Consider the following 11838-nt stretch of genomic DNA (forward strand, 5'->3'; position numbering starts at 1 on the left):
AGAGCATTACACTGATATTGCTTACCAGTATTACACGCCAGTACTACATGCCAGTACTACATGCTCATACTTCATAGTTAAATTAAGTTACTCCTAATTGGAAAGGAAAAGTACAATTCTAAATTAAGCAAGGAAACAATTGAGAAAGTAAAACCTAATTTTAAGTGCCACTCTTCTTCTTCTCCCCTCTGTTATGCTCATAGGTTATTCCCAGACTTGAAAAAACTCACTACTCAAGCTTTGGTCAATTTCTAAATGGGATATAACACATTGCAGCGGTGTGCCTATTCCTGTTCTTCCTGACTTTCTTGCCCAGTTCGCAAGGTTATGTGGGGTTCGCATTGCCCTTCTTGTTATGAACTGTAGCTTCATCTTGTGTTCTCCTTCTTTGAGTAGGATTAGCGCACTCATCACTGCCTCAGCTGCCTGCCATGATGATACTTCACTAATGTCACCCCCAGTGATGACCTTCACCAAGTTTTTATTGTCAGAGAAAATTCTGAACTTTCCTTGACTTCCATCCTGTAGCACATATCGCATTGCAACCAATACTGCCATTGCCTCAGCATGTAAAGGGTCCAATGGCTGTACCGATTGGAAATTGACATATACCAGATCCCCCCTCCTGTTGTATACTGTCATACTGACCCCACCTCGTCCCTGTGTATCCCATGAACCATCCACCAGTATTACTTTTTCCCCTTGTACCACCTCAGCTACTGTCTCAATTGGTTTATTATTTTCCTTTGGTTTGGCTGCACCTTCTATCTCCATCCTTGATACTCTTAGCAGAACCTCTTGCGGGGTCATTTTTTTACCAGCAAATAATTCCTCATTGCGTGCCTTCCAAAGACACCATAGCACATTACAGAGATATGTAATTTGATCTGGTTCCAAATTCGTTTCTAAAAATAGCATGGTCTCATGAAATTGTAGAGGCAAAGCCTCCACTCTGAGATGAAAACGTGATATGAACCAGGTCACCTGTGACAGTGGGCAAAAGAACAACAGATGCATTACATATTCGTTTTCCAAATCGCATCGGACACATCTTGGACTCATCCTCTGCATTCTTCTTGCTAGTTCCCATGCCGTTGTTAGGCCGTCATGGATAGCCCGCCAAATAAACATCTTGACCCTTGGTAAAACTTGTTTCCATTTCCATACATGTCTCAAGGCCTTTAATTTATGCTCTCCATACTCTATTCTTATCGGGTTTGACTCCACCATGGCCTTATATCCTTCTTTGACTGTGTATCCACCTTTCTTCCCTTTTGTCCATATCATCCTGTCTTTTAATACCGGCTGTTGTACCGGATGTCGTACCGACCGCACAATTCGGTGGCAGACCTCCTGCCCCATTATATCCCGGATCAAATGCTCCTTCCATTTTTTTGAACTATGATCATATATAGCTGTTACCTTAAGGTTTATGGTACCGCCACCTCCTTGTATTACTCCCTGCTCATACCACGGTTGTCCCTGTACTTCAATTTCTTTGCCATCCCCGATTTGCCATATTGTATGAATCAACACCTCTTTTTTATTTTCCAACAACGCCTTCCACAAATTGCTAGTACCCCTCGTCCCTTCAGCCGACCAGAACGAGTTTAGTGGGAAATATTTTGCCTTAATTATTCCTACCCAAACTCTATCCTGATTTGTGACTAATTGCCAGACTACCTTTTGTATTAGCGCCTTGTTAAAAATCTTGAGATCTTTTATCCCCAATCCACCCTCGTCCTCCTTCTGGCATAGTTTATGCCATGCAATCATAGCTAAATATCTTTCCTTTCCAATTTTCCCCCACATGAATCTCCTCATTAATCCTTCCAGTTCATCAATTGTCTTGTTTGACAGTTTTTCAACTGCCATGTAATAGACCGGTACTGAGCATAATACCGATTTGATTAGCACGGCTCTTCCCGCATGGGATAGCATGTTTACTTTCCAACCGGCCAATCTCCCTTGGAATTTTTTTAGTATCATTTGCCCCGTATTTTTGTGCTGTGATCTTCCCTGTGAGAGAACAATTCCCAAATACCTTTCATTTGGTTTCGCCATCCTTGCTTGCAACACCTGCATCATTTCTTGCCTCTTTCTCCCTGAACACCTTTTACTAAACCAAACCGATGACTTCTCCGGATTAACAGCCAACCCCGAGTAGCTTGCAAAATGCTCCAAAATTACAGTGAATGCCCTCCCTTCCTCCACTGTGGCAAGCCCCATCACCACTAGATCATCAGCATAAATAGCATGATTAAGAGGCCTTGCTGTTTGAGAGAGTGTGATTCCTTTTATGCCTCCTAACAACGATGCTTGGTTCAGTTTCTTCGTTAGGCACTCCATGACGAGTATAAACAAATAAGGGGACAAAGGGCACCCCTGTCTTAGTCCCCTATTCGGTTTAATGAACCCGTCTCCATGGCCATTTATCAATACCGTCACTCTTCCCATCTCCATACATTCTTTTATCAATTGAATCAATTCCTTTGGCATATTCACCATTTCCATTGCTGCCCATATGAAAGACCATCTAACTGTATCAAAGGCCTTTGCTATATCCGCCTTTAACATAAACCCCTCTTCTTTATATTCCAAACTACCGAACGAATGCAAAATTTCTCTCACAAGAATGGCATTATCTGAAATACATCTACCTTTGAGGAATGTTGTTTGTGAATTAGATATGATTCTTCCCATGTGTTTTTGTAGCCTTGTTGTTATTATCTTCATGAGCAACCGATACATCACATTCCCTATAGTGATCGGCCTATAATCTTTCGGGCTACTTGGCTCCTCTACTTTCGGGATGAGTACTATATTGCTGCCCATCCATTCCATCGGTGGCTTTCTAGTTCGGAACACCCTTTGCAACTGCATAACTACCTCTTCTTTAACCACCTCCCAGTGGTCTTGCAAGAACCGAGCCGGCATTCCATCCGGGCCAGGTGACTTATCCGGCCCCATTTGGAATAAAATCTCCTTTACCTCCTTCTCGGTTAGCTGTTTCATAATATTTGCATGGTCTTCGGTTTTGATAAGAGGATCTGTTATTGGGGCAAGTGACTGAAAAAAAAGGTTTACATCATTCTCCGGCTGCACTGAGGGTGGACTATACAGTGCTTTAAAGTATCTGATAAAGGTGAACCGAATTTGAGAGTCATCAGTAATCCAGTTACCTTGATCATCCATTAATTTAAGCACCATATTATATCTCCTTCTATTCGTTGCAGATGCATGAAAGAAAGAAGTATTTCTATCACCTTGAATGGCCCAATTCAACTTTGCTCGCTGAGCCCAATACTTCTCAATTTCCTTTTCTGCTTTATCAATTTCATGTAAACACCTTTCTTCCAAACTATGATCTTGATAATGTGGATGTAACATCTGGTTCTGAAATAAGCAATTTTGCGCCTCCCTCAACCTATTCTGTGGTGACCGATGTTGCTTGGCCCATTCACGTATATTAGCACCTAGTCTGCTCATTCTGTCATGCCATGTTACATCTCGGGATTCCCTCCAATCTTTTTCCCATGCCTCTCTAAATCCCTCTGCCTCAAACCACCATGATTCCATACGAAAATGCCTTCTTTTTTGTATCCTTCCATTCAATCTTAGCATTATTGCCGCATGATCACTATGAATTCGAGGTAGGTTGTTTACATATGCTTGAACATGTAATTGTAGCCATCCCACCGTTGCCACCACTCGATCCAGCCTTTCATAGATTGCCTCCGATGCATTCCTTTTATTGGTCCATGTAAAAGCTGGCCCCTTAAATCCTAAGTCAATGAGTCCCCCTTGAAACAGAAACTCTTTGAAATCTCGGCTATTCTTGTTCAGTATCGGATCCCCTCCCACTTTCTCACTTTCATCCGTAATAGCATTAAAATCACCAACCACGCATGTCGGTGATCCTTTTGCTATTATCTGTAAAATACGTCTCCAAATTTGTGGGTTTCGGGTATGATTTGCATCCCCGTAAACACACAGTAGTTCCCATGCCACCCCACATGCATTAGTAACAGTCGCATGAATAAGTGACCTCGACTTCGCGTTGATTTGTAGTCGAGTGCCCCTATCCCACATCAACACAAGTCCCCCGGACCGGCCGTATGCCGGTACGAAGGAGAAATTTTCTAAAGGCATTTGCTGAAAAATATTTACAGTCTTATGGAACGAACACTTTGTTTCAGCGAGAAAACAAATATTCGCATTCGTCAAACGGAGAAGTGCTTTAAGGAACTGCTGTTTTCGAGGGCCCCCAATCCCCCGACAGTTCCAAGATATGATACTCATTGCTCCTGTGGAGGTGGTCCTATTTGACTCACCTCCACCATTCTTTTTTTGTTTACATGACGAACCAAATGCTCCTGCCTTTCAGTTCCCACATAATCACTCAGATTAGCATCCTTAATTAAGGAAGACTGCCCAGAGTCAGTTGCCTCTGGACCTGAATTCATTCTCTTCAAAGTACCCCCAATTATCAGTGTTCTCTCCTCCATTTTGCCCGCCTTTTCTTTAGCCCGTCTATTAGCCTTGTTCTCCTGACTTGGTGTATTTAAATCCGCACCCACCCCCCTCTTGCCCGCTCTCTCATCGGGCATTTCAGTTGGGTTTTTCTGAATTTTGTCTGGGTTTTGAATGAACATTTGGTTATTGATCCACGGGCCCACTCTATTTTTTCCCATTGCCGCAACATCAGGCCGATTCCTGTATTTAGGATCCATTAACATCCTCTGAATTCGGACTTTATCGACACAGCCATGGTGATCATGCCCTAGCCTAGCACAAAATAAGCACATCCTATTGACCCGCTCATACACAATTAAGGCTGTGAAGGTCCCTAGAGTTGGATGGTTAATCTCTCTTCTGTCCATTAAAGGTTTATCAACTGGCACCGATATTTTAATTTTATAGCACCTACTTCCCTCAATAAAAACTTCAGTTACCTCAGAAAGAGGAGTGCCCACCTCTTCTGCCAATAACATGATTCCTTCTTTCTTGACTGTCTCGAGTGGAATCTTGTGCCACTGTGTAGTGATTTCCACCCTATCCACTTTAGGCGACTCCAAATCTGATGGTCCATATGCCCTCCTAATTGCTATGGCATCCTCCCTGTAGGTCCAAAGCCCACGGTGCAGCACATGCAATAACTCATTTTCTGTCTGGAATTGTATCAAAAAGGTATTCTTTGCGACCATTGTTACCTCTGTCTGGTGACTGACCCCCCAAACTCGAGTCATCAGCTTCACAAAGTTTGATTCTATGACATTCCTGTCAGTGATTACCACCGCAAAAGCTGAGAGCGTCCAATCCCTTGTACTGACAGTATTTTGCGGTAGAGAGAATGGTTGTCGAACTGGGTTTAAAGCAGCAAATTGGGCAAGAAACTGCTCTTCCTGTTCCTCTGAAACATCCATTGTATTTTCGCTATTCTTTGTGAATTGTGTTCTGTTGTTGTGATTTGGGTGTGTATAGGGTTGTGTCTCTGTTTGCTTGCTATAAATCTTTGTGGTTGGTATCAATTGGTGGTCTTTAATGCCTCTCTTTAATGCATTTTTCAGATTGGGCTTGCTGTCATTTAGTGCTTCTATTTCAATTTTTGCAACTTTTTCCTCCTTTAGTTTGGCAGCCTGATGTATTAATTGAGAAGTACATTTGTCATCACAGTGCCCCTTTGCTTCTTCAGCCCAAATACTTCTTCCTATTCCATAATAACTCTCCAATTTTTCAGTCTCACCTTTCCAGCTTGCACGTGGTATATTTGCCTGCTTTGTCTCAGAGAAACTCTGTGTCTTTTGATTTTGTTATCCCTTTAGCTCAAATAGACCTTCATTAACTCCTTTTTCCTCCCCTGTTACATGTCCCTCCTTCATTTGTACTACAACATTAACCCCTTCAGTCACCAATACATCCATACTTTTTACTACAGCCTTCACCCCTGCATTGACACTGCTAACTCTAGCAGGGCCTACTTTTTCTTCCTTGCCTAGCATTGTGTGCCCATCCATGTGAGTGCAGGTTTGAATTACATGTGATCCTATCTGCACAGTGCTTATGATAATATCTTCGCAAATGATAGGAATGGCCCCTATTTGGATTGATAACTTCTGACTTGGTTGAAAAAATGGACTCCAGACTTGACTTTTTGGGGGGGTCTCTTCCCTGGTTGAAGGTGTTTTGCCTTCCGGATTCTTTGTTGCTTGTTCTAGTATTTCAACTGCATCATCTGAGAAATATGGTGGCGAATCTGGTGGGGTTGGCGGTTCGGGTGTGTTTAGGACACGTTGGAGTTTGTCGTGTGCCGCTAACAAAGACATTTTATATAGATCTGCCGTGCCTTCGGTTTGGGAAGCTAATATTCTTTGTTCATTTCTTGTGAGTCTTGCCTCTTCCGGTATCCCTTCGTTATATTCCCACCCCGCAATATGGATATATATTTTCTTCCATTTATTGCCATACGGCAGAGTTGTAGTCGGTGGGATTCGGCGAGGATCAATACATATTATTTCAAGAGCTAAGCTGGAACGATTATTACGAACGATAAATTCTTCATCAATATGCCTGACCTCCCCAAAACCGGCACATGCATCTTGTATGAAAGTTTCATCCCAAAAATCCAAGGGGAAGTTTGTGATATGTAACCTTACCCGGTATGGTTTTGATTGCAATCCAGCATCCTCATCAATGTCAAAGTATCGGAAGGACCACTCTTGAGATGCTCCCCACTCATTCCCTGCTCTTATAACCTCCTCGTGTGCTAGCCCATTCGGCAGCTGGAAAAGGAAGATATCTCTGGAATATTTGAGGTGAGTGTATTGCGTATAGGTACCACCATATGTTAAATATAGATAGTGTCGTACATCTCCAGGTGAACCGCCTCCGTTTTGATTGCTTCCCTGAGCAACAACCAGAATTGATCGTTTCAGTCTTTCGGTTAGGTCACGGTGTATGGCGTTGCGACGGAGGTAGGCACATCCCTCACCTGCCGGTCGGCTGAGCAGAGGGAAGGGGTCTGATATTGGCATGAGAAGCTGAGTGGTAGTGTGAATGCTAGTAGGATAATGGAGAGTGGGTTGAGAGGGTTTATTGTTCAGTAGGATAATAGAGAGTGAGCTGCGAGAGTGAGTTGTCTGTGTTCAGGTGCTTGCTTGATTTAGTTGGTGGTTTATGAGTGTAGAGACAGGATACGTTGTTTCTAGTGTCAAGGTTTTGTTTAAGGTGGTGTTGAATGCGAAATTAATGCAAAGGTTGACTCAGTAAATTTTTCAAACAGTTGGTGGGCATAAGTTGAAAACAAGTACAAGGGTAAACGGAGGGGGTTGTTGAGCTCGCAGAGAGAGAGATTCGCTAGAGTAAATGGTGTTGGGAGGTTGGTGAGTGTAATGAATGGGAATCTGGTGGAGTAATGGTGAATTGAGAAAAACGGTTTCAGTGGGGAATGGGTTTTTTTGCTTTCTCTCTTTCCATCCCAATTATTCTTTTTCGCTATTGCTGAGATTCAAAAAAAAAGTATCAGATGGAGATGCTCAAAGGACACTTCGCCTTTTCCTTCTTCTCTGTTCTTTTTTTTTTTTGAGGAAATTCTTCTCTGTTCTTACATAGGTCGGCACTCGGCAGTAATGATAAACAAAAAAAGGGAGAATTTCAAATATAACACTCAAAAATTGTAAAATTAAGTATTTATCATCTAAATTTCTATAATTACATATTTATCATCTAAAAATCTAATAACTCACGTATTTACTCAATTAATCAAAAAATAAAATTAATTAAGTTTAAAATTATATAAAATATAATTAATAAGCTATTTAGTCCCTTCTCCTTCTCTATTCCTTTCTCCTTTGCGCACATATTTCACTCGCATCTTTTTTGACGTAACTTCACATTTTCGCTTAAACTCTCTCCTCATCTCGTCTCTCCCGCTTAAACTCAGAGAGAAGAGGCAGCAGACTCGGATTTCAGTATTCCAACTCTAATTTGATATTCTAAAAACAAGGTAACTACTCCAACTTTTTCAACAAAATAACTCATACTGAATTCAACGCTGATATTGCAACCCGTTATCAAAGTAGTAACTGAGTTTAAGAATCTGTGTTTTGTTACTCGTTTAGTTTGAAATATTTGTTTTTAATTTTTTATATTGGGTATAAAGGAACAATTCTAAAGAATAAAAGAGAGGGTGCTAAGTTAATTCTTGATTAATTATAGTTTTAAGAAAATTAAACATAATTAATCTGAGTTTTGGGTATATTTGATATACACTAAAGTTATATTGGGTAAATATGTGAATTATTTGATTTTTAGATGGTAAATATGTAATTACAAAAATTCAGATGGTAAATATGTAATTTTATAATTTTTGAGAGGTATATATGAAATTCTCCCAAAAAAGAAAAACTATGTTTTATGCCTTTTCCTATAATGACACAATATTAATGCCGTACAGATTTAATTTCACAAGACGAAGCTTTATTTAATTATCATTATTTTTTTACTGTATTTTTTTAATCAATATCACAAATTCTTGAGACTGAAAATAATTGGAAGTACAATTTTTTTTTTCAAATGCTTTAGACGACGAAGGGGTATTTGACTATTTGGTAGTTATCAGAAATATATAAGAGTTCTTTGCATTTTATAGTCACTGTAGAGTAATTTGAAAATTTCTCTCTATTTTTTCTATTCCGTATGTGTGCGTCATGTTTTCATTTGTTTTTCATAATATAAATAAATACATTTCTTTACACTTGTGAGTTGTGATCGACATTGTGACTATTCCCTTGGTTTACACTTAAGCATCTGATCGAATCTTCCCAAAAAACAATTTTTTTTTTTCAGATATTTCTTATATTGGATCTTTGCCTTTTTCAAGCACAACAAACGAAAATTGATGAGCTAAGTTCTTTTACTTAAAAAAGAGAAAAATCGGAAGAAGAGTGCTATACTGAATGTAGAGATTGTGATTTTGAGAGCTGAGATTTTTTTTTAAAAATATTTATTTTATTTTTCTACTCTCTTTTTCTTATCTATTACAATTAATTATGTCATAATTAATAACAAAAAAATTATATTGCATTAAAGCATCTGACACACCTTCCTGTTTTTTCTTATACAATATTTCGAAACCGTAGATATATTTCATTGAAACAGTAAACACATTACAAAATAAAATTGACATATGTGAGAAATACCACTTTGGAAGTATTGTTCCAAGGTATTAACCACTAATAATGTCATAGGATAGGATGCACATGTTAATTGCTACATATGTGAGAAAAGAAGATGGGAAAACAAAAGCTTCAGAGACTTTCTTTCTCTCGAATTTCAATATTCGCAATTGAGCACTACAGAAAGAGATGAGAAAGATCACCCGATGCATTTTTTTTTTCCCTTTTAGTTCGTACTTCAGATAATGCCATGGAAAGAAGAATGTCATGGATGTATAGTTTTGAATCACGTCTCTGTAGAGAGTGGCGTGGTCAGAGGCAGTGGCGTAGTCAGGATTTTTATTAGGAGTAGGCAAAATAAATTATTATTATATTAATTATTATTATTTTATTTAAATTATTAAATTATAAAATATTATTAAATAATTTCCATTGGAAGCGGAATCGGTAATTAACTATGAATTAAAATCGAGAAAATCAGTAGAAATCTACCGAATTAGATCAAAAACTCAATTTTTTTGAAAGTTTACTTTGAAGCATAGTTCACAAGACTCTTCTATTAAAATTCAGCTCATTTTGAATAGTTAAACATAATAAAAATAATTTAATACATTACATTAAATTTCAATGTATTACTTTATAAACCATTTTAGTCTATTTCTTTCACAAAAATATAACAAATTTATTGTAATCCAACTATCATACTATTCTTATTAACCTTTTTCTTGTCGGAATATTTCAAAATAGATTGATGAAAGATTACCAAAATTGTAACGACTCGGTCAATTTCACTAATCAAGAGCTTCGACTCAATCAGGAGTAGACAAAACTCAAATCCAAACCAACTATATACAAACTTAATACCGTATTTCAAAATTCAGGGGTAGGCGATTGCCTACCCCTGAATATAGGTGGCTCCGCCACTGGTCAGAGGGGGCAGAGAAGTCCAATAAAAAAAGGTCACAAGCGAGAGGCGAGGCGAGGCTGAGCGAGAACGCGATTGAAATCGTCTGAGCAGTGTGAGAGGTAGAGAATAGAGGGGTGAGGAGATAGAGAGCGTGCAGACAAAGGCCGTTGAAGGGGTCGCGAGTGAATTATTAAATAGGTCAGATTAGATTGAATGCGTATCCTCTGCATTAACTCAAAAGGGAATCTTTTGAGTTAATAAATTCAACCGTCTGATTTTAAACGGAGCCAATTCGCCACCTGCCTATAATATAAGGGGTCTTTCAATATTAGTGCAAATTTGATCTACACAAATTTTAAAACAGATTGCACGGTTGAGATTGATTCTTTCCTTACGGAGGAGTTGGACTTCGACGGTTGATAGATTTATCAAATAGATCAGATAGATAGAAATAAAAAACAAAATCAGTATTTCAGCTCTCAGACTTATAATTTTTGCACTTAGTATAACACTCTCCAAATCAAAATACAAACCTTACGTATTCTTTGCAATATGTACACTCCGCAAATTTCTATGCATATCCTAAACTCCACAATGAACATTTGTCATCTATCAGCATAGTTACAAGATTTTCAAATGACATTCGTGTAATATTGGTATTTTTGTTTCAGATCCGTTTCAAATAATTTTTGAATTTATCAAATTGTACGGAAACTAGATATACAGGTTAATTAATTTTTTTGAGTGAAGGTGTCGACTAAATATGATAAAACATATTTTTGATTTAATTTAAATCATGTAATTTTAAACTCACGTGGCCTGAAGATTTTGGGGTCTGGGGTGGAAGAAATTTTTGGCACTTTATATATACCAGTGTTGTAAAAAAGGTCTTAATGACTGATTATATGCATGTTTAATCGTTAATGGTAGTCAAACTGTTATGAATACACTTATCGGAGGTCTTTTAGTGAATTTTTCTGATTAATCGGCCAATTATTCTCGATTATTCCCAATTGTTTTGTTTATTCTCATTTGATCGTCCATTTATTCTTATTTATTTTTGTTTATTCCAGTGATTATTTATTTTTATATTTTTTTTCTATAATTGTGTGATAATAAGTTTTATAAATCATATATTGCAGATTTATTTGTACTTGACTATACATCCAATTTTTTATGGCAAAGGCTTCTATGGACATAAGGACCTATTTGTAAAATGAAAATATTTTTATTTTCAAAGTTAAAACAGTCGATCCGAACCGTTCATCTTGTTCTCCATGTTAATATGTGCTTGGAGACCAAATTTTACATTTTTCTGAATTTTTTTACTATTTATTAAGATGGGTACAAAATTCAATGGTCTGAATTTGATATTTTTTGTACCCATCTTAATAAATAGTAAAAAAATTCAGAAAAATGTAAAATTTGGTCTCCAAGTACATATTAATATGGAGAACAAGATGAACGGTTCGGATCGACTGTTTGAACTTTGAAAATAAAAAGGGTGTTCATTTTACAAATAAGTCCTTATGTCCATAGAAGCATCACTCATTTTTATATATGTTTTTTCTTCTTACTTATATTGAATTAATTGATTAATTCCTCTATTATTTATATACCATATATTTTTCTTACTTACTGATGTAATTTTTTCAATTAGTACAGCATGTTCATATATTAAATTAAGTTGTTATTACGAACTAAGGGCATGTTCGGCTGCCAGACGGGAACGGGAATGGGCTTGGGTTCGGGTCC

At 38.0% G+C, this 11838-nt stretch overlaps 1 protein-coding gene across 1 annotated transcript; it reads right to left on the reverse strand.

Moving 5' to 3' along the window:
- Positions 1–204: 204 nt before the first annotated feature.
- Positions 205–7034, reverse strand: LOC144543941 (uncharacterized). The gene is made up of 3 exons (XM_078292385.1): positions 5889–7034; positions 4335–5801; positions 205–4155 (listed from the first exon to the last, which is right to left on the reverse strand). Exons 1-3 carry the CDS (start codon positions 7032–7034, stop codon positions 205–207), a joined length of 6564 nt encoding a protein of 2187 aa, XP_078148511.1.
- Positions 7035–11838: the final 4804 nt, after the last annotated feature.

The sequence above is a fragment of the Carex rostrata genome, chromosome 25 (genome assembly GCF_964058835.1).
Source record: "Carex rostrata chromosome 25, lpCarRost1.2, whole genome shotgun sequence".
Taxonomy (NCBI): domain Eukaryota; kingdom Viridiplantae; phylum Streptophyta; class Magnoliopsida; order Poales; family Cyperaceae; genus Carex; species Carex rostrata.